The sequence below is a fragment of the Nyctereutes procyonoides genome, unplaced genomic scaffold, assembly GCF_905146905.1.
Source record: "Nyctereutes procyonoides isolate TBG_1078 unplaced genomic scaffold, NYPRO_anot_genome, whole genome shotgun sequence".
In the NCBI taxonomy this organism is placed as follows: Eukaryota; Metazoa; Chordata; class Mammalia; order Carnivora; family Canidae; genus Nyctereutes; species Nyctereutes procyonoides.
In genome coordinates, this window is record NW_026575125.1 from 120,345,213 (window position 1) to 120,368,877 (window position 23,665).

At 39.2% G+C, this 23,665-nt stretch overlaps 1 protein-coding gene across 1 annotated transcript; it reads right to left on the reverse strand.

Annotated features, from left to right (window-relative positions):
• Window positions 1-252: 252 nt before the first annotated feature.
• CLIC2 (chloride intracellular channel 2) lies at window positions 253-22,417 on the reverse strand. The gene is made up of 6 exons (XM_055337410.1): window positions 21,901-22,417; window positions 8,630-8,739; window positions 8,392-8,517; window positions 2,378-2,484; window positions 1,569-1,750; window positions 253-804 (listed from the first exon to the last, which is right to left on the reverse strand). Exons 1-6 carry the CDS (start codon window positions 21,931-21,933, stop codon window positions 643-645), a joined length of 720 nt encoding a protein of 239 aa, XP_055193385.1. The 5' UTR covers window positions 21,934-22,417; the 3' UTR covers window positions 253-642.
• Window positions 22,418-23,665: the final 1,248 nt, after the last annotated feature.

Below are 23,665 nucleotides of genomic sequence, written 5' to 3' on the forward strand. Positions count from 1 at the left end.
TTTAAAAATTACTATTATGTTATATTTAATGAATACCTGCTTATTTAACAATATACTCTGGTCATGAAGGTCGTATTCTCACCTCTGACTATGAGGCAGTCATATGTCTAGGTGTTCAATGCCATTCGAATACCCGTTGGTCTTGATCTCTTTTCAGAGCGGATTTTTAAAATTATTCTTTTAGGATTTGCCTCTCTGATATACTTACTCTTTGATTTTATTATTCATATCAGAAATAAATTCACTCATGTATTAAACTAACAAAAATATAAAATTGTTTTAATGATTTAGATGGAAGTGTTTATAAAGAGCAGTTTATGAGCAATATGTCTTTTGTAACTTTGGCCATCTGTTGAGCTTACACACAATGCATTGTAATAATTCAATTAAATAGCAAAAGATCTTGATGCTTTCCATGTGATTTAAGATTGCAGTGGTTATGCCATGGGAATAAAGATTAATTGAGTATACAAAGAACTTTAAAATACGCAGTGAGAAGATACTTTGGACTGATTTGATACAGAATACACAGCGTTCTTTTCATAAGGTAGAGGAAACAGTATTTTCCATATTCTTATTTCCAAAAGCCTTTATAATATGATAACAAGTGAAAGGAGAGATTTTTCTACTAAAAGAGCTGTCCTAACTCTTCTGTTTAGCCACACTTGCATAGGTATTTTCAATTTCTTTGTCTTCAGGACATGTGTGGGTAAATTCTTCACGGGCATAGGCATTGTGAAGATAGCGCCAGACTCCTGAGAATTCTGCTGGAATGTCAAAGTCACGGTATTTCTTGGCAGCAACCTAAGGTTTTGGGGAAAAAAAGGAAAAAACACTTCATAGTAAAACGCATCAATGACATGCCTAGTATATAGAAACATATCTCAAAAGTCAAGATCATTAAGGACGTGTTATCTACACAAAAATAAACCTAAAGAATCTCGGACTTACTATTTTAATGTTTTGTTTACAAATGTAGACAAAACGATATGTGTGATCACATTTATATTTATGCTGTATTTAATTACTAATATGTTTAGAAGAAGAAAGCACAGAAAAAGTGCAAATATTTCTCCACTAGACTAAGAGTTTGCTCAGGGTCCCAACTCTGTCTTATTTCTTCATGTATTCTGTGTGTCTGGCATAGGATCTGAGACAGAATAAGTTCTGTTCAATAAGGATTTATTAAATCAATGACTAAACCATCATAAAATTATTACTAGGTCACATTATCATTTGCTAAGATCCAGATACTGTTCTAAGCATTTTACATGCCTTAATTAAATTTTCTCCACAATTCCATGAAATGGGTAATATTATCCTTGTTTTATAGAGAAGACAGTGGAAAACACCTTGTAATTTGGGAAGAAAGAAACAAGAAGTTTTTATGATTCCCAGAGAAGATCATTACTGATTTTTCCTCTGAGGAGAAAAAAGACATGTACACTATGCATAATGATGATGACAAAGCTATCATATAACAATCTCACGCTAAACAGTCACTGTGTTTCATGCTGGCGACTCCAAAACCCCTCCCAGACCATTCAGTTAGCCCTACAAAGACTTACTTTAATAATGTTCAGTTTGGGTAACAAGCTGCAGTCAGCCAGTGTCAGCTGATCCCCATCCAAGAACAATCTTCTGGAAACTGTGAGTTCCTCGGCACTGTCTGGATCAATTTCATCCAGAAGCGGGGTGTTTAAATAGTCATCCAGACGTTTAAATTCTCTGAGCAGAGATTTTTCAAAATCTGAGATAAAGAAGTCATAGGGTTACCAATAAATATTTAGTCTGCTTTTCACACATGTAGACATCTCTAACCACATACACTGGCCCTTTAAAATCGAAATAGTTAACTAGAATGCTCCACTACCCACTGATAAGACAGGGTCAGATGTTGAATCAAATGATGAGTAAAAATATTTTTGGACTTTTCTTGAGGAGGTGCATTGGGAGGAGAGTCAAAGAAAGAAAAAGTCATTTATGTTATTGTTAAACACAGAAGAGGCAGAAAGTAGAATCTGAGACTAATAGCCCTCATGAATCAGAAGACAGTGGACCTATTCAGGAATGTTTGTGGGCGAGGGTAGATGCTATAGTTTCAGAAACCAGAAAGTTGGGAGGCTAAAAAATAGAGTCCTGCAGTTAGTTCACTCCTGGCATGTCAGAGCTCTAATTGAGCTTAGTTATTGCCCTATTGAATCTTGGCTTCTAAATTTAATAAGACCTCATGCAAAGGAATTTCAGTGGAGAGGAGAAAGAATCAGAGAGTGTATTCCCCAACATACTATGTATTCAGGAAAATCCTATTTTACCTGAGACTGTGAGTGTCAGCAAATGTGTGAGAGAAACAGAAATTTAAACAAAAGTATCTCACTCTTATTTGCTTCTTTCTGCGTATTCTTAATGTATGCAGAAAACTTGGCAAAGAGGTTACAGCCCACATCAAAGGACTCCTTGTTCTTGGGACTCAGGTGAGGATACCTTAAAAAGAAACATCACTCCATGATTATTCACACATAACAAATCAGAGACCAAGTGTCCTAGCTTACGCTCTGCTCAGAGTGGAGGTTTTGGAAAATTGTGCTGGAAACCAAAGGTCCTGCAAACCTCTCATTGGAAATATGTATTTTTTCTCAATATCAGAATACTGAAGTTTCTAAAGTTTACCGGGAAACTGGTTGTGGAGAATTCAAAGCTCATTAACTTGTATGTAGAAACAATGGTTTCAATGGTAGTTAGGTCACCTGCATTTGCTCCTGAAAGCCTATTTGGCAGGATATATATTGGTGCTAATACAATTTCAAAGATAAGTGGTAGGAAAACATGGTTTTAAATTATTGTAACTTACATAAAAATGAAGGAATAAACAGGATAGAGAGGATGGAAAAAGGTAGCCAAGCTGGCCTCTCCTTAATACAAACTTGATTTAGCATAATGAAATCAAATGATGTAATAGTGTAATTCCTCACATTAAGAAATTGAATAAGATCATACGATCATGAATTGATGCAGGAAAAGTATTGAATGAAAATCAATTCTCATTCTTTTTTTTTAAATGCCATTAAGTCTTTTTTTAAATTTTTTTTATTTATTTATGATAGAGAGAGAGAGAGAGAGAGAGAGAGAGAGAGAGAGAGAGAGAGGCAGAGACACAGGCAGTGGGAGAAGCAGGCTCCATGCACCGGGAGCCCGACGTGGGACTCGATCCCGGGTCTCCAGGATCGCGCCCTGGGCCAAAGGCAGGCGCCAAACCGCTGCGCCACCCAGGGATCCCCTCAATTCTCATTCTAAAAAAAAAAAAAAAAAAAAAAAAAAAAAAAAAACAAAAACAAACCCACCAGCCACTAGAAATGGTCAGGTCAAACAGTCATCTTCCTTGATTCCTTTCTGCTCTCCATCCCCATATTTGATCCATTAGCAATTCCAGCCCGCTTACCTTTCAAAATGTACCCGGGGGAAGTGGGTGGGGGGTGGGCTAGATGGGTGATGGGCATTAAGGAGGATACTGGGTGAGCGCTGGGTGTTGTATGTAAATGATGAATCGCTGAATTCTACTCCTGAAACCAATATTGCACTGTATGTTAACTAACTAGAATTTAAATTAAAAATTTGAACAGAAAACCAACACACAGACCCCAAAATGTACCCAGAATCTATCCATTTCTCTCCGCATCTACTGCCCCCTGCCTGGTCCAAAGCTTATACTACTGCAACAGCTTCTTGTCCCCCACACTCCTAGACTATTTTGTACTTGCCGCCAGAGCAGTCATGTTAAAAGAGAAGTTGTATCATGTCTCTTCCCTACTTAGTACCCCGCAATGTCTCATCTCATCAGACTCGGACCCCAAGTCCTCGCAGTAGGCTATGAGGAGTGATGTGATCTGACCCTGTCTTACCGCTCTGCTCTCATTTCCTCCCCCTCTTCCCCACTTATCTCCTTAGTGTTCTTCAAATAGGCCTGACAAGCTCCCACCCCAAAGCATTTTCACTTCATTTACCCTTAAATGGAGTGATTTTCTTCATATATCCACATGACCTGTTCCTCCTCTTCTTTCAGATCTTGTTTTAATATCCCTTCGTAAGTGAGGCCTTCCTCTACCCACCCTAACATTGCAAACTTTCTTCTGTCCTTAAGACTTGCTAGTTCCCCCCTTGCTTTGTTTTTTTCTTACTATTTATCATCATTTAAAGTACTTTATGTTTTGCTTTTTAATCTTGCTTATTTATTGTCTTCCTCATCTAGAATGTAAGGTGTACTAGGGCACAGTATTTTTGCTTGGTTTAATCACTGATGTGTCCTAAGTGCCTAGAATAGTATTTGACACTTACTAAATATTCAATAAATATTTGTTGAATGGTTAAACTAATTAATTTCCTTAACTTGATAAAATGCACCCATCAAAAGCTTTCAGTAAGCACCATATTAAATGATGATATGTTAATGCTATTTCCCTTAAAATGAGTACAGGATGAGATTGATCATCATCACTACTCCTCTCCAACATTGTGCTGAATGCACTAACAAGTGAGACAAAAAAGCAAAACAAAAACAAAACAAAACAAAAAAAACCCCCAAACATTCTAAATGATGACTTTAGAACCATTTACATTAAATTTAGGAACAAGACAGACACTCATAATTGCTTTTATAGTAGATATTGTTTTCGAGGTCCTAGCAAGTTGAGAAAGACAACATAAAGCACTAGTACAATTACTGGAAGAAAAGCAACAATATAATTGTATACTTAGAAAACCCAAGAAAATATAGGAAAAATTACTAGAATAAATGATATATTTTGGCAAGGTGGCTAATACAAATCAAACTTTAAAAAAATAAGTTATCTATGCTAGCAATAACCGGATAGAAATGGATATTAGAGGAATCCCTGGACGGCCCAGCGGCTCAGCGGTTTAGCGCCTGCCTTCGGCCCAGGGCACGGTCCTGGAGACCCGGGATCGAGTCCCGCGTCGGGCTCCCTGTGTGGAGCCTGCTTCTCCCTCTGACTGGGTCTCTGCCTCTCTCTCTCTCTGTCTTTCATGAATAAATAAATAAAATCTTTAAAAAAGAAATGGATATTAGTAGCATATTCCATTTACAATAGTGATAAAAGTATTAAATATTTCTTTATTGATCTAATTTTAAAAGATTTTATTTAGTTAGTTGAGAGTGAGAGAGAGAGTGAGAGAGCATGAGTGAGGTGGAGGAGAGACAGAGGGAGAAGCAGACTCTCCACTGAGCAGAAAGCCCAACATAGGGCTGGGTCCCAGGACTCTGGGATCATGACATGAGCCGAAGGCAGGTGCTGAACTGATGGAGCCACCTGGGTGTCCCAAAAGTATTAAATATTTAGAAATAGCTTAATAGAAAAGGTATAGAACCAATATGAAAAAAAACAAAACCAGGCAAAATCTTATCAAAGAACATAAGACTGGCACTTAGGTTGATAACCTAATGTGAATCAGTGGATGAACGGGTAAAGGAGATGTGGTGCTTATATACCATGGAATATTGTTAATCCATAAAAAGAAGGAAAGTCTGCCATTTGTGACATGAATGGACCTTGAGGACATTATGTTAAGTGAGATAAGTCAGGCAGAGAAAGACAAATACTTTATGATCTCACTTATATGTGGAATCTAAAAAGCAAAATAATAGTTACTAGAGGCACCTTGGTGGGAGGATTGCAGAGATGTTGTTTAAATGTTAAAAACTTGCAACTAGTAGATAAATAAGCACAGCATAGTGATTATATTCAACAAGACTCTATTACAGACTGCAAAGTTGCTAAGAGAAAATCTTAATTGTTCTCACCAAAAAAAAAGAAATAATGATTATGTAATGTGATAGAGATATTCGCTTACACTACAGTGGTAATCATATTACAATATATAAATACCAGATCATGGTTGTACACCTTGAACTTACACAATGTTATATGACAATTTTATCTCAATAAAAATAATAAGATGGTCCCCAAACAAACACACAGATCGTGTTTCTGATGGGAATAATTTGTATCATAAAATGAAATTTCTTCAAATAGTAATATAAATTCAGTGCAATTTCAATTAGAAACCTAATCTTTTTTAAAAATTTGAGATAAAATTCACATAACATAAAATCACTTAAGCGATTTTATTTTATTTATTTATTCATGAGAGACAGAGAGAGAGAGAAGCAGAGACACAGGCAGAGGGAGGAGAAGCAGGCCCCATGCAGGGAGCCTGATGCAGGACTTGATCCCGGGACTCCAGGATCACACCCTGGGCTGAAAGCAGGAGCTAAACCGCTGAGCCACCCAGGAATTCCCGTATTCTGGACTTTTTGAAGAGCCTTCATGCTGTTTTCCAGAGTGGCTCATCTACTGACATTCCTACTAACAGTGCAATAGGGTTCCCCTTTCTCTGCATCCTGGCCAACACCTGTTGTTTCCTGTGTTGTTAATTTAGCCCCTCTGGTAGGTGTGAGGGGATATCTTACTGTGGTTTTGATTTCTATTTCCCTGATGATGAGTGATATTGAACATCTTTTCATGTGTCTGGCTATCTGGATGTCTTCTTTGGAGAAATGTCTGTTCATGTCTTCTGCCCATAATTAAGCTGGATTATTTGTTTTTTGGGGTGTTTGGTTTTATAACGTCTTAATTTTTTGAGTACTAATCCTTTATCAGATATGTCATTTGCAAATATCTCCTCCCATTCTGCAAGTACCTTTCAGTTTTGTTGATTGTTTCCTTCACTGTGCAAAAGCATTTTATTTTGATGAAGTCCCAATAGTTTATTTTCGCTTTTGTTTCTCTTGCCTCAGGAGACATATCTAGGAAGAAGTTGCTTTGTCTGATGTCAGAGAGGTTACTGCCTGTGTCCTAGGATTTTAATTGTTTCTTGTCTCATAATTAGGTATTTCTGCCAATTTTAGTATATTTTTGTCTATGGTATAAGAAAGTGGCCCAATTTGATTCTTATGCTTTTGGCTGTCCAGGTTTCCCAGCACCATGTGTTGAAGAGATAATCTTTTTCCCATTGTATATTCTTTCCTACTTTGTCAAAGATTAATTGGCTGTATAGTCGTGGGTTCATTCCTGGGCTTTCTATTGTTCTTTTTATCTATGTGTCTATTTTTTAAAGCTTTTGTTTACTTGTTCATGAGAGACAGAGAGAGGCAGAGACTAGGGAGAAGCAGGCTCCCTGTGGGAACCAATGTGGACTGGATCCCAGGATCCCAGGATCATGCCCCGAGCCGAAGGAAGACACTCAACCACTGAGCCACCCAGGTGTCTCTATGTGTCTTTTTTTTTTTTTTTGAGTTTTCAAATTTCCTTTTTTAAGATTTTCATTTAAAGTCTAGTTAGTTAACATATAGTGTAATATTGGCTTCGGGAGTAAAACTTAGTGATTCATCACTTACATGTATCATCCAGTGCTCATCATAACATCCCCTCCTTAATACCCATCATTTTGTACCAGTACCATACTGTCTTGATCACTACAGCTTTGTGAAATAGCATGAAGTCTGGAATTGTGATGCCTCCAGAAACAGACCTATAAATACAAACTGATGTCGTTGGAGGAGAGGGGGTTGGGAATGGGTGAAAATGGGTGAAGGGGAGTGGGAGATATAGGCTTCCAGTTATGGATGAATAAGTCATGGAAATAAAAGGCACAGCATAAGGAATATAAAAAATACTTTGGGGGTGCCTGGGTGGCCCAATCAGAGAAACATCCAACTTTTGATTTCAGCTCAGGTCATGATCTCAGGATTGTGAGATCAAGCCCTTGGTGGGGCTTCATGCTGAGCATGGAGTCTACTTGGGATTCTCTCTCTCCCCTCTCTCTGCCCCTCCCCCTGCATGCATACTCTCTCTCTAAAATAAATAAGATCTCTTAAAAATACTTTGAAGTGTTACATCTAGTGTCTTCATGTCTTTGAAGTTGGAGGGGAAAGTTTATGCATAATAGATATTATATTTCTCAACTTGCAAGTTTAGAAATCAGACTGAATCAAAGGCTATTTCAAAATTGAAGATCTTGTGAGTGCTCTACAATAAAATGAGTTTAAATCCTATCAGTATAAGTGCCCCCAAACTTTATTATGGCTGAAATTCCCTGCCTTTTCCAGGTCTCCAAATCTATCTTTTGCCCTTTACTAATATACAACCTACATCTCATAAAGTTTTAATAGATTTACATATATTAAATAAGTAATTGTGTAGTACAGTTTTGTAGTCATGTAATCATGGGGATCTCTGCAAACATTTCTAGAAAAATAGCAAAAGAGGTTGAACAGTGAAAAAGAGATGTCTAGAAGTAAGAATCTTCAATCTGCAATATAATAGGGCAATAAAATAGATTTTCTCAAGAAAAATAACATCATGTATAATGCTGTACCTTGGAGGAGCCAGTGTCTGCTCTAGAAACTCCTCAATTTTAATGAAGTCCGTTTTCAACTCCTTGTTATACACCAGGAAGGGAGGATTGGTACCTGGGGCTAAGTCCTTCAGCTCTTCAGGCTTTCTACGATTATTGAGAATAAGCAGAGTTAGGCTTCTAGATAAAGTACATGTCATACAAACATTGTATTGCTGTCTACTGATTTCAATCTTCTGAATGAAACATGTCCTCTTACCTGGTCATGTCAACAGTAGTCACATTGAATTTAACTCCTTTAAGCCAGAGGATCATAAAGAGGCGTTGGCAAAAGGGACAGTTTCCAATACTCTCCCCATCACTTCCAGCCTGTTAAGATAAAGGAAGGCCTCATTCATTCATTCATTTGCTCAAGTACATTTTGAATGCCTACTGGGAAATGAGCCAGTTGCTAGAGACAAAATTGGAAGTCCTTAATCTCATGTAGTGTACCACCTGTGGGTAGACAGGGATAAATCAAATAAGTTTATTGTATTTTAAATGATAAGGGTAGGAGCAACTGGGTGGCTCAGTCGGTTAAGCGTCTGCCTTCAGCTCAGATCATGATCCCAGAGTCTTGGGATTGAGCCCCACATCGGGGTCCCTGCTCAGTAAGTATCTGCTTCTCCCTTTGCCCTTTGCCCTGCTCTTGTGCTCTCTCCCACTCTCTCAAGTAAATAAATAAATAAAATCTTTAAAAAACTTAAAATGACAAGTGTAATGAATACATAATAATGATAGTTGATTTTATATATTACCAGAATTTATAGAACCATTTCCTATTGATGGGCATTTCAGATATTCCAAAATTTTTGCTATGCTAAATAGTTCAGCAGCAATATTTCTAGGCGTATAATTTTTTTCACTTCTGAGACTATATTTATCTTTAGAATTAATATTCAAAATGAGAATGTTGAAAAAAGAGTAAGTGCATTTTCCATTTTGATAGATCCTGCCAAAATTCCTTCCTGAAAGGCATTTTCCTTTTTTTTGCATCCTTGTCCCTATTTGCCAACTCCCTTACTCCCCCAAACTGCTAATCTTCTTGATTTGAACTTTATTTTTTAATAAATAAATTTATTTATTTATTTTTATAAATTTATTTATTGGTGTTCAATTTGCCAACATATAGAATAACACCCAGTGCTCATTGAAAGGCATTTTCCATGTGTTTATTGCTGATTTGATTTCCTTATTTCATTAAATGTTTTTTCATGGCAATATTACATTTTTCTCTATCAAAGTGATATTTTCCTTATTGATTTGAAAATTTCATTTGTATACTGAAGACATTAATACTTTTTTAAAAAATATTTTATTTATGAGAGATAGAGAGGCAGAGACCCAGGCATAGGGAGAAGCAGGCTCCATGCGGGGAGCCGGACGTGGGACTTGATCCCGAGACCCCGGGGTCACGCCCTGGGCAGAAGGCGGCGCTAAACCGCTGAGCCACCCGGGCTGCCCGACATTAGTACTTTTTGATACACATTACATGTACTTTAAAACATGGCTTATGTAAAATTTAGATTTTATGTGAAATCTGTTAGTTCCTCTACACAGTCTGGTTTTTCTTACCTTCTTACAGTGCCGTTATATACATCAAGATTACAAAAAACCCACAACAATCCCAAACTTTCCTTATTTTGTTTTATTATAAGGATGTTCTTTTGTGTTTTCTTTTCTTTTTATTTTTTTAAAGATTTTTTTTTATTTATTCATGAGAAACAGACAGACAGGCAGAGACCCAGGCAGAGGGAGAAGCAGGCTCCACGCAGGGAGCCCGACGTGGGACTCGATCCCACGACCCCGGGATCACTCTCTGAGCTGCAGGTGGCGCTAAACCGCGGAGCCACCCAGGGTGCCCTTCCTTTAGTACCTTTATGCTTTTATTATTATTTTTTCATTTGTTTCACGTATTTGGAATTCATTTTGGCACCAGGAGTATACTGGGACTCTAGCTTATGTACTTAAGTTTTTTTTTTAATATTTTTTTAATTTTTATTTATTTATGATAGGCACACAGTGAGAGAGAGAGAGGCAGAGACACAGGCAGAGGGAGAAGCAGGCTCCATGCACCAGGAGCCCGATGTGGGATTCGATCCCGGGTCTCCAGGATCGCGCCCTGGGCCAAAGGCAGGCACCAAACCGCTGCGCCACCCAGGGATCCCCTGTACTTAAGTTTTTAAAAAATAGTTAATAGTTGTTTTAACACCATTCATTTAAAGATCCATATTTTGACCAGCATTACCCTGATGCCAAAACCAAAGTCACTATAGAAAAAGGAAACCACAGGCCAATGTCCCTGATGAACACAGATGCAAAAATCCTCAACAAAATACTAGCAAATAGCATTCAATAATACATTTAAAGGACAATTCACCATAATCAAGTGGGATTTATTCCAGAGATGGAAGGATGATTTAAAATTCATAAATCAATCAATGTGATACAGAATATTAACAAAAGAAAGGATAAAAATCATATGATTTTCTCAATAGATGCAGAAAAACCTTTTGACAAAATACAACATCCATTCATGATAAAAACTCTCAACAAAGTTGGTTCAAAGGGAACATATGTCAACATAATAAAGGCCATATATGAAAAACCCACAGCTAATATCATACACGATGGTGAAAACTGAAAGCTTTTTCTCTAATATCAGGAGCAAGACAAGGATGTCCACTCTCACCACTTTTATTCAACATAGTACTGGAAGTCTTAGCTACAGCAATCAAACAAGAAAAACGAAAGGCATCCAAATTGATAAAGAAGAAGTAAAACTCTCACTATTGGTAGATGACATAATACTCTATGTGGAAAACCCTACAGACTCCACTAAAAGACTGTTGGAACTAATAAATGAATTCAGCAAAGATGCCGTATGCAAAATCAATAAACAGAGATCTGTTGCATTTCTATACACCAGCAATGTAGTAGCAGAAAGAGAAATTAAGAAAACAATCCCGGGATCCCTGGGTGGCGCAGCGGTTTGGCGCCTGCCTTCGGCCCAGGGCGCGATCCTGGAGACCCGGGATCGAATCCCACATCGGGCTCCCGGTGCATGGAGCCTGCTTCTCCTTCTGCCTGTGTCTCTGCCTCTCTCTCTCTCTCTCTCTCTCTCTCTCTCTCTCTCTCTATCATAAATAAATAAAAATTAAAAAAATTTTAAAAAAAGAAAACAATCCCATTTACAACTGCATAAAAAACAAGCAGGGATGCCTGGGTGGCTCAGTTAAATGTCCAACTCTTGATCTGAGCTCAGGTCTTGACTTCAGGATCGTCAGTTCAAGCCCCGTGTTGGGCTCCATGCCGGGTGTGGAGCCTACTTAAAAAAATACCTGGGAGTAAATTTCACCAAGGAGGTGCATGACCTATACTCCGAAAACTATAAGACATTGATGAAAGAAATTAAAGATGACACAAATAAATGGAAAGATATATTGTTCTCCTAGATTGGCAGAGTTAATACTGTTAAAATCTGTTAAAATGTCCAATCTACAGATTCAGTGCAATCTCCATCAAATGCTGTGACAAACAATGGGAAAGTTTGCATTGAATTACAGAAAACCCTGAATAACTAAGGCAATCTTGAAAAAGAACAGAGCCACAGGTATCATGCTCCCTGATCTCAAACTACACTACAAGACTATACTAATCAAAACAGTGGTACTGGCACAAGAATAGACATATAGATCAATGGAACAAAGTAGCCCAGGAAACAAACCCATGCTTGTATGGTCAATTAATCTATGACAAAGGAGGCAAGAATATCCAATGGGGAAAATAGTCTTTCAATAAATGGTGCTGGGAAAACTGGACAGCTACATGCAAAAGAAAGAAACTGGACCACTTTTTTCCCCCCACATCATACACAAAAACAAACTCAAAATGGATTAAAGGCCTAAATGTAGGACCTAAAATTATAAAATTCTTAAAGGAAAACATAGGCAGTAATCTCTTGGACATAGGCTTTAGCAACATATTTATGGCTATGTCTCCTGAGGCAAGGGAAACAGGCAAAAATAAGCTATTGGGACTACATCAAAATGAAAAGCTTTTGCAGAGCAAAAGAAACTTTGAACAAAAGAAGATGGCAACCTCTTGAATAAGAAAAGATATTTGCAAATGAAGTATCTCATTAGGGGGTAATATCTAAAATATGCTAAGAACTTACGCAGCTGAACACCAAAAATCCCAAATAATCTCATTAAAAATGAAGGCTTGAATAAACATTTCTCGCTCATAATCAGGAAAAGGCAAATCAAACCCACGGTGATATATACTCTCACGCAAGTCAGAACGGCTATTATCAAAAAGGTAAGAAATAACAACTGTTGGAGAAAAGGGAACCCTCATGCACCTGCAGTGGGAATGTAAATTGGTCTGAGCCGTATGGAAAACAGCATGGAAGTTCCTCAAAAAATTAGAAATATGATGTAGTACATAATTCCACTACTGGGCATTTACCTAAAGAAAATGAAAACACTAATTGGAAAAGATACATGCACCCACATGTTTATTGCAGCATTATTCACAATAACCAAAATATGGAAGCAACCCAAGTGTCTATCAATAGATGAATGGGATATTACTCAGGCATAAAGAAAGAATGAGACCCTGTCATTTGTGACAACATAAAGGGATCTAGAAGGTATTATGCTAAGTGAAATAAGTAAGACAGAGAAAGACACATACCATATGATTTCACTTATATGTAGAATCTAAAACATAAAACAGGAAGCAAGCAAAAACAAAAACAAAAACAAAAAACCCAAACAAACCCATCTCTAGATAGAGAGAACAAACTACTGGTTACCAGAGGGGAGGTAAGTGGGGGTGGGCAAAATAGACAAAGAGAATCAAGAGGTACAAACTTCTAGTTATAAAATAAATAAATAATGGAGATGAAAAATCCAGTATTGGGAATATAGTCAATAATATCGTAATAATATGTAACAGTCAATATGTTGTATGCATAAAACTAATATAACCATGCATATTACCTATACTTCAATAGTAAGAAAAATCATGGTGAAAAAATAAAGATCCATCTTTTGCTCACTGATTGAAAACAACACACTTTTCTGCTTTGAAATTTTATGTATACTTGAGTTTATCTGTGGCCCCTCTATTCTTCACTCATTCATTCACTCTCCCAATAAATACTTACTGGACAAATAATCATGTTTTTTAAAATAGATCAGATATTACATATAATCTATACTGTATATAACAGATATTTAAGAAGTAGTCTCTCAGCTTAACTTACTTTTAAAATGAGGTAAGTTCTTTGAAGGAAGGATGTGCATGTCATGAGAGTGTGTAACAGAGAAACACTATATGGGTTGTCAGGGAAGGTTTTTCTGAGGAAATGGCATTTGAACTGAGTTCAAAGAATGAGTAAGTGTTGGGCAGCCCGAGTGGCTCAGCGGTTTAGCGCCGCCTTCAGCCCAGGGCGTGATCCTGGAGACCTGGGACGGAGTCCCACATCAGGCTCCCTGCATGGAGCCTGCTTCTCCCTCTGCCTGTGTCTCTGCCTCTCTCTCTCATAAATAAATAAAATATTTAAAAAGAATAAGTGTTAACTATGTGAATAGGCACAACGAAGGTGTTCTAAACAGCAAATAGCATGTCCAAAAGCCTTGCAACATGCTTGAGCAATGGCATTATAAGGAACTGAAAGAAGGTCAATATGGCTGGGATTCAGAGGGTGAGTGAGGGCAAAGAAAAATTCAATAAATTGAGCTACGTGAAAGCTACAATGTGGTTTTCTGTGGTTTGAAGAGAACTATTAAGAAAATGAAAAATGTTTGTATCCAAAATATATAAAATATACTAGTAAATAGCTCCTAACAACTCCAGGACAAACCATCCAACTTAAAAAGGGGCAAGAGATTCAGTCTATGAAAGAGATGCAGATGGTAAATGAAGACACAAAAAGATGCTCAACATCATTAGTCAACAGGAAAATGAAAATCAAAAGCACAACGAGATACCAGAACACACACATTGGCATAGCTGAAATCTAGAAGACCGACCATACCAAGTATTGCCGAGTATTCCAGGAGCAACTGGAACCGATACACCGCGGTTAAGAGTGTAAAACGGTACCAATGGTTTATAAAGAGTTTGTCAAAGTTCAAAATGTACCTACCATCTGACTCATTAATTCTAATATTAGGTATTGGCCCCAAAGAGGTGAAGGCATATGCCCAGAGAAAGACTTGCACATAAACGTTTATTCATAGTAGCCAAAAACCTGGAAACAACCCGAATGTCCTCCAGTGGGTAGATAGATAAATATGCTACATCGATATAATGGAACACTTCAGCAATAAAACAGAATGAGAGATTGATGTACATAACAGTATGGGAAATCTTAAAATAATTATGCTGAGTGAAAGAAGCCAGACAAACAAAGGTACATACTGTAGGATTCAATCTATAGAAAATCTTAGAAAACACAAACTGATCTATCCTGTCAGAATGCAGGTCACTGATTTCTTCGCAGGGGGTAGTGGGATATAGTGGGGAAGATTGATTACAAAGAGACACAAAGGAACTTTCTAAAGTAATAGAAATGTTCTGTATTTTGAGTGGGGCAGTGGTTACATGTGTGTCAACATATGTCAAAAGACTGGGTGACGGGCACTGAGGGGGGCACTTGACGGATGAGCACTGGGTGTTATACTATACGTTGGCAAATCGAACTCCAATAAAAAATGTATAAAAAAGTGTCACTGGATTGTGCAATTAAAATAGGTACTTCTTATTCTATGTGAATCATACATCAATAAAGTAAATTGGAATATAAAAGTCCAAAAAGTAGAACAATCCTACCCCCAAATAAATGATGTTATGCAGGCATGGTAGAGGTTGTAGTGACAAGGTTACGGTGTGACCATGGAAAGGGAAGAACAAGATCAGCGGAAGGGAAGCAGTCAAGGATCTGAGAGGCCAGAGTACTGGAACTTTCATCTCCGTAGATATTAAACTCACCAAGAATTTTGATAGGAATAGTGTTCGAGAGAGTGAAAATTGTCCAGAAGCTAAAATTCCTCAAGAAATAGGGGAGAATGACCAGGTGTTTGGAAGACTTTTTTCTTTTTTCTGAAGACTTATAATGAGGAAAGGTACTGCGTGGTTTAGTCTGATTCTATGATACTCAACATAGGTATTTCTTTGGATGGGGGACGTAGAATGGTCTGGAAAGAGGTATGTGGAGGCAAGGATACCTAATGGATATGGACCTCACTTCCAGGCTCAGTGGCGAGAAGAATGAGGGCTTGAGAGGGCTATGGCTGATACACTGTCTTCGTGGGAAATCCAGGTTTTAGACACTTCAAAATCAGCATGTCCCAAACTGAATTCCTTCCTTTTTCTTTAGTGCACTCACGGACCTACTCTTTCTTTAGGGCTCCTAATCTTGTGAATGACACTGCTATCTGCTGCGGACTGGACTGTATTCCCCCCAGATTCATATTTTGAAACCCTAACCTTCAATATGATAGTATTTGGAGGCAAAGCCTTTGGGAGGTAATTAGGTTGAGGCCACGAGGATGGGACCCTCATGATAAGATTAAGGCCCTTAGAAGAAGAGACCATGAAGCTTTCTCTCTCCTCTCCTCCCCCTTCTCTCTGCCACCCACTATGCAAGGACACTGAGCAAGCAATCACCTGTAAGCCAGGAACAGAGTGCTTACAAGAACCTGACCATGATGGCACTTTGATCTTGAACATGCAGCCTGTACAACTTTGGGAAGATAGGGATCCCTGGGTGGCGCAGCGGTTTGGCGCCTGCCTTCGGCCCAGGGCGCGATCCTGGAGACCCGGGATCGAATCCCACGTCGGGCTCCCGGTGCATGGAGCCTGCTTCTCCCTCTGCCTGTGTCTCTGCCTCTCTCTCTCTCTGTGTGTGTGTGTGACTATCATAAATAAATAAAAATTAAAACAAATTAAAAAAAAACTTTGGGAAGATAAATATCGGTTGTTTAAGCCACCCCATCGATGGCATTTCGTTATGGCAGCCTGAGCACACAGTACCTACTAAGTTGCCTAAATTAGAAAATCGACAATAAGCCTTATGCTTCACTCCCAAATTATTATTTTTTAAAAGATTCTTATTTATTTGAGAGAGAGAGAGAGAGAGAGAGAGCACGTAAGAGGGAGAGAGCACGAGGAAGGAGGAGGGGGGAGAGAGAGAAGCAGATACTTAACCGACTGAGCCACCCACCCGCCCCTTCACTCCCAAATTAAATCCAACACTAATTCTTGTCCGTTTTACCTATAAATATCTCCAAATAAGTTTAGTTCTTTCATTTTCCATGGCTATTACATTATTCATTCATTTCATATTTATTTGATGCTTGCTATCTGTCCAACACTGTTACCTACTAGCTACCCAAGTCCAAGCCATGAGCATGTCTCATCTGTTGGACCTGTTTGTTTGCTTGCTTGCTTTTGCTTCAGTCTACAGAAGAAAGTCAAGGGCACTTCACCTTAAAGCTGCTCGGATCCGTCATTCCTAACAATATCAAAGTCCCAGAAGCCTTGGGCATAATCCTAATTTTTTTTGGCAAATTTTCCTTTCCCTGGCAATGGGTACAAGAGAGGAAATGATGGTTACGGTTGTTCTTTTGTGATGTCAGGGAGTGAAGAGCTATGGGAAGAGGCACCCAACTTTGGCAGCTGTGTTTCCTTTGTAACAGAAGTCAAACTAGGGATCCAATCAGAACTGGGCCTAGTGAGTAGAAACTCCATTATGGGTGGGAGGCAGGAAGAAGAATGGAGTCTGAGAATAGATACAGCAGGAAGGGTGGATCGCCTTTGGCAAAAGGAAAGGCAAAACATTGAGATGTGGGGGAAATGCAGTCAAGTTTTACAGGAAAACCGTTTTTTCCCCCTGTTTGCAATATGCTGATTTAAAGTGCCATCACAGAAAATCTTAGGATGTAAATGCACTAGCCTCATTGATGAACTACCAACTCTTAAGTATATTTAGCTGGCAAGGACAGGATGTGGTCATTCATTCAAAAACCATTTTTTTCTCTGTATGTCTGTGATCTAAGTTTCTAAACATGAAAAATAATAATAGCCACCATATTTGACTTTTATTAAATGTCTACTAGTTAACAACTACAGTGCTTTACATATTTATTTATTTTTGATCCACACAGTGAAGGTGATCCCATGAGGTAGGTTCTGTTAACATTCTTGTTTAATTAATTAATTAATTAATTAATTAATTAATTTTTAACAGTCTTGTTTTAATGAGAGACTCCTAACTCTGGGAAACAGCTAGGGGTGGTGGAAGGGGAGGTGGGCGGGGGGTGGGGGTGACTGGGCGACGGGCACTGAGGGGGGCACTTGATGGGATGAGCGCTGGGTGTTATGCTATATGTTGGCAAATTGAACACCAATAAAAAATAAATTTATAAAACAAATTCTTGTTTTACAGATGAGGAAACTGAGGATCAGAGAAATTGACTTGTTAAAATACACTCAGCTAGTCAATAGCTGATGACCTATATACTCTTCTCCTGTAGCAAGTCCAGGACTGTGTACTCCAAAACCCAAACCCTTAAACAACGTTTTCTCCCATCTAATAATTTTTGTTGGACTTTTAGAAATTGATATGCTTTTTTTAAAATATTTTTTTCTTTATTTATTTATGATAGTCACAGAGAGAGAGAGAGAGAGAGAGAGAGAGAGAGAGAGAGAGAGAGGCAGAGACACAGGCAGAGGGAGAAGCAGGCTCCATGCACCGGGAGCCCGACGTGGGATTCGATCCCGGGACTCCAGGATCACGCCCTGGGTCACAGGCAGACGCTCAACCACTGAGCCACCCAGGCGTCCCCTAAATACTCTTTAAATATATATTCAATAGATTTTTCTGTTTTTACCTGTACCTTCACACCCATTTTCAGAAATACTACCAATTCTTTTTTTTTTTTAAGAGAGAGAGAATGAGACAGGGAGGGAGGGAGGAGAAGGAAAGGGAGAGAGAGAAACTTAAGCAGGCTCCACACCCAGTGTTGAGCCCAACACTGGGCTCAATCTCACAACTCTGAGACCATGACTTGAACCGAAATCAAGAGTCAGAGTCAGACACTTAACCAACTGAGCCACTCAGGTGCTCCAATACTACCAATTCTTGCATGTTTACGGTCATCTCTAGGAAAACTAGGCTGCTTCTCAGCTTATCTTTCTTTTTTCCTTTATTATTATTTTTAAAGATCTTATTTATTTATTCACGAGAGACACACACAGAGAGAGAGGCGGAGACACAGGCACAGGGAGAAGCAGGCTCCCTGTGGGAAGCCCCATGTGGGACTCGATCCCGGGACCCTGGGGTCACGACCTGAGCCAAAGGCAGACGCTCAAACCACTGAGCCACCGGGTGCCCTGCTTCTCAGCTTTTTAAATCCTATGTTCAGTTAGCCACTTCCTCAGATCAAGGGTTAGGGTTAGGGCACGTCCCTGGAATTTTGCAGTTCAGGAACTCACCAGAGAATCTAACCCCAGACTTCTCCTGGGCTTAGGTGTTATGGTTAGAGTGTGTGCCTGGTATTTTGAAGTTCAGAGACCTCTCCAGAGGGTTACGCTTAGTGTTAGGGTTACAGTTAGGGTCAATTTTAGGGACTAGGTTCACTGGGTTAGTGGTTATGGGTTAGGGTTAGGATTTGAGTTAGGGTATGTACGTGGTATTTTCAGTTCAGAGACCTCTCCAGAGGGTTAGGGTTATGGTTAGTGGTTAGGAGCTTCAGGTTAGGGGTTAGGGGTTAGGGTATGAGGTGAAATGGCTTTGACAAATTCAGAATTTTGGCTCAAATGTTCAGTTCTATAACTTTATGTAAAGATCTACTAAAACTTCATTTTAGCGTGTTTGGTAGAAAACACACAATCTGTTTAACAATGAACAACAAACCAGTAAGATAGAGTCTGCATTTAGAGAAAATAAAATGTATGTTAGAAAATATGGGCAGCCCGGGTGGCGCAGCGGTTTAACGCCGCCTTCGGTCCAGGGTGTGATCCTGGAGACCCAGGATCGAGTCCCACGTCGGGCTCCCTGCACGGAAGCCTGCTTCTCCCTTTGCCTGTATCTCTGCCTTTCTCTCTCTGTGTGTCTCTCATGGATGAATAAGTAAAATCTTAAAAAATACTTTGATTTTAGTTCATGGTTAAAAATCTTGCCCAAGGCATTCAGAGCTGAAAGGCAATGTTTTCACGGGCTACATTAAAACACGTAGGTAGTGTGATATGAATTCTTAATTGTAACAACAGGAAAGTGCTTAATCTCCTATAGGTATCCCATCCGTGATTTGGGGAGGAAGTTGTGGTAGGGTTTCTAGGCCACAGCCAGAGGTAGCTGAGGAAATCACAGATTCCTTTCATCTTTAGAAAGAAACTGCATGATCTATAATGAGATACCATAGATAAAGAGCAGAGCTTTTTAAACTTACTCATTAACATTTTTCATGCCTCTCAATCCTTATGCCCTACCTCCGTATCTTCTGTGAAACTTGTGGAGCTCTGCGGAACACACCTTAAAGCAAAACAGAATAAAAACCTGGACCAGATGATCCTCAACGTTCTTCTAGAAAATCTGTGATTTGTATCAATGTTATTAGATAAGCTTATATCTAAAGGATTCCATCTGATGAAATTCTGGAAAAATTCACTAAAAAGAGTTTGCCAATAAGATTAAACATAACTATTTTAAGAAATTGGAATTCTAACCTTGCCATTCACTGGCTATGTGACCCTGGACAAAGTTACTTAGATACTCTTTGCTTTACTTTCTGTATCTATAATATAAGGTTAATAATAAACCTCTTAACACAATGCCTGCCATATAGTAAATACTCAATAAACGATTAGTTATTTTAACTTGAAAGTTATTACTTAACCCAATATTTGTTCATCCAATGTATGATTCACTAACTTCTCCTGTCCAGATTAGTACCCAAATATGGGTATTTTATGAAGATTGACTTATGTAGATCAATGCCAACAACTAGTTAGGGGAGTTGGATTGGATTAAATGAGTAGTTTAGACTAAAAGAACACTTTAGTTGCCCTATGAAGAGACATTACCCGTGGTTTGAAATTGGTAGATGTGAAAAGCCAATTAGGAAATTAAGGCTAATTTATATTGTGTCTGAGCAGTCACATATTTTGCTGAAATCCACAGATAAGAGAAGTAGCTCTTATGCCCCATACTCCAACACTTACTTGGATTATTTTGCAATGCAGGAATTCAAGGATCACTCTCCTATAGTTTGGAAAAGGCGGTTGATTATGCCCTTTGTGTATATATGTGACCAGTTGACAAATATTTTTAAATGATTGTGAAAGTCTTACTTTGGCTAACAGAAGTTTAAACTAGCATTTGGTAGACATACTTTATTTTATGTCTTTGTAAGTCATCAATAGACATCTAGTTTTAGAGGCAAGTAACAAACTTTATTGCCTTTGCTTGCTTATCTAGAGATGAGAACAACAATATGACTATAATGACAAGTACTACTACCATTACTCCTACTCATGATACTACTCCTATTAGTACTAGTAATGTAAGGTGTTAGGACCAAATGAGGTAATATATGGAAATATGAGTACTACAGGTGAAGTGTTCAGAAAAAAAGCCAAACATGATATGAGAGTTTGCTATGATTATTATTATCCTGGATACTTGTAACAGTCAAGGAAAATATAGAGAAAAAATAGTCAATCTAAGCAAAGTTTAAGGAAACTGTAATTTATACTTAGAATAACTTATACAGAATTATTATTTTTCTTGATGAGTTAATTTAGAAACACATGTTCCTTGCTCCTGCCTTAGGGGTTTTCCAAAGGGCTTTTCTGAAAAGTTAAGGCATTACCAAAAACCCCAAGGCAGACCATAAAGAGGAAACGCAACATTCTAAATGCCTCCACCTCACACAGACTCCTCACACGGACTCCTGGCTGTTTTCTCCCATAGTGTCCATGTGACTACACTGTGATCTTCATCTATTATGGGAGAATTTTAGAAAGCTCGATCTGGGCTATGTGTGGGATTGGGGCTCTCAGCCCATACTTTCCCCATTTAGGCCTTCCAAAACCCATCCCATAAAACACAGATTGCAAGAGCTAGAAAGCCCTTAAGGATCATTTTGTCAGTCTCCTACATTGTACAGATGAAGAAACAAAGGTCCAGATGGAGGGAGAGATTTGTCCAGAGTTACATAGGAAGCCACCAAGAATATAACTTGGTTGTTCTGACTAACCAACCAGTCCAGTGCTCTTTCCACAATAGCTCTTTGCCTTTTTATACTAATGTGTTTTCCTATTATCATGTAGCAGCCAGGCATATGTCGAGTACTGAGAGGAAGAATATAATGACAAAATAATTTATCTCTAGCCCAAATATTGACGTCTTTTTAGAATCTGAGGTCCAATGTCAAGAAATAATACATATGCCGTTATTTTAGCTAGAAAACTTACCTTCACAAAAAGTTCAATTTCAGGATCTGCCATCTTTCTGTTTTTACTGCCAGTTGTCAGCCCTCTGCCTCCTGCAGAGTTCACCGTACTTGTGGACTCTTTTCTTCCACTTTTATCCAAAGGCTCAGATAAAGTTCGTGCTTTAAGAGGAGAGTCCAGCTTGTAGTAGACTGAGTCAGAGCTGGGGCCAGTCTCTCTTCTCAAGAGGTGGGGTGCAGAGAATTCTAGATGCTTGAGAGCAGCTCTCGAACTTGTTTTCCTTCTTCCTCTTGACTTAACATTTGAATCAAGGAGGAGCTGAAGGGGTGTGTGTAAACTGGCTGGCTACAAAGGTGGGGGTGTTTCCAGAAAGACTTCAATGCCATGAGTCAGCATAGGAAAAACACATACACACAAATACACACATGCAGTGCTGGCTTCTATATATCAAGCAGACCAGATGTTCTCTAGAGCCTCCCTTTGAGTCCTGGGCTGTATGCCCAGAAAATGGCCTCTTATTGCTGTTCCTGTAAACTGACAGCAGTAAAAAGCTTTTCCAGGAAAAGGGCCAGAAATGACTTGGGTTGTATCATTGAAAAGGATGTTTATCTAATGATATTGTCTAAAAGGGGGTTAAAAAAACTTCACTTCATCAAATGTCTCCACCCCCCAATTCTACTGCTCACACAGCCAAATTTCCCTTCCGGATTATGACTTTCACTTCTCTTCTATAACCAGGGAATGTTTGCTGCGTTGGTTGAGTCCAGGGGGCGTCCTTTGCTTGTCTCATCTCATTCTTACTTCTGGGAAATCTGCACTGGGACGGATCACTTCCTAGTTTTGGTATCTGTACCAGGAACCACAAGCAGTTCTGTATCTCTGCTTGTCAGCCCTGGGAGAAGCAAGAAAATATCCAAACTGACACCTGGTGTCTGCACTTTTTCTGCCGGTTGTATTTTGTCCCTGCCAGGATGACGGTGGGGGAAGGAGCTGGATTAATAAACCTCTTTGGTGGTAAGAGGCTCTTTCCTTTTCTTTTTAAAAGATTTATTTATTTATTTATTTATTTATTTATTTATTTATTTATTTATTTAATAAAGAGAGAGAGTGAGAGTGAGCATGAGTAGGAGCAGTAGGGGCAGAGGAAGAGGGAGAAAGAACCTCAACCAGACAATGCACTAAGTGCAGAGCCTGACCTGGGGCTTGATCTGACGACCCTGAGATCTGGACCTGATAAACCAACAGTCAGTGGCTTAACCGACTGCACCACCCAGGCGCCCTCTGGTGGGAAGAGGCTCTTTCTGATTGAAGCCAAAGTGAACGTAGATCCACCAGTTGGGGGCCACTGTGACCCTGTTCCAGCCACACCAAACGCGCCCTGTACTCATATGGGCCGTACAATCTGCCACCTCCCTCACGTAAAGAACTTACAGGACGAGAGGCTCGTGGCAAAGCCCGGCCTGTGGCACACCTGCAGCTTCTAGGCAGGGAGTGCCCGTTATAGGAAGGCAGGTGTTCTCCTGGACCCTGTGGGACCTGGTGCTTTTCCAGACGGTTGATAAGGTGACCGGGAGGCCGTGATAGACTTCTGCTGAGGCGACCTTGACGGTGAGTTTAGGCCTGGCTGTTTGGCAGGCGCCGGCAAGCGCTCCATTTGGCCCTATTTCTACTCTATTCATTCATCCTTTCACTCCAAAGGCGATCAATGAGTGCTTGCTCTGTGCCAGCAGGCTGATCCGCTCACTGAGATGAGCCGTGAAGGAAGACAGTAAGTTTGGGAGGAGAG

What these genes read in the sequence shown, in the direction of transcription:
- CLIC2 (XM_055337410.1), bottom strand. Translation starts at nt 21,933, where the DNA reads ATGGCAGATCCTGAAATTGAACTTTTTGTGAAG. An exon ending in ACTACTGTTGACATGACCAG is followed by an intron (nt 8,518 to 8,629) that starts GTAAGAGGACAT and finishes CAATAATCGTAG; the next exon opens with AAAGCCTGAAGAGCTGAAGG. An exon ending in GCAGAAAGAAGCAAATAAGA is followed by an intron (nt 1,751 to 2,377) that starts GTGAGATACTTT and finishes TCTTTATCTCAG; the next exon opens with ATTTTGAAAAATCTCTGCTC.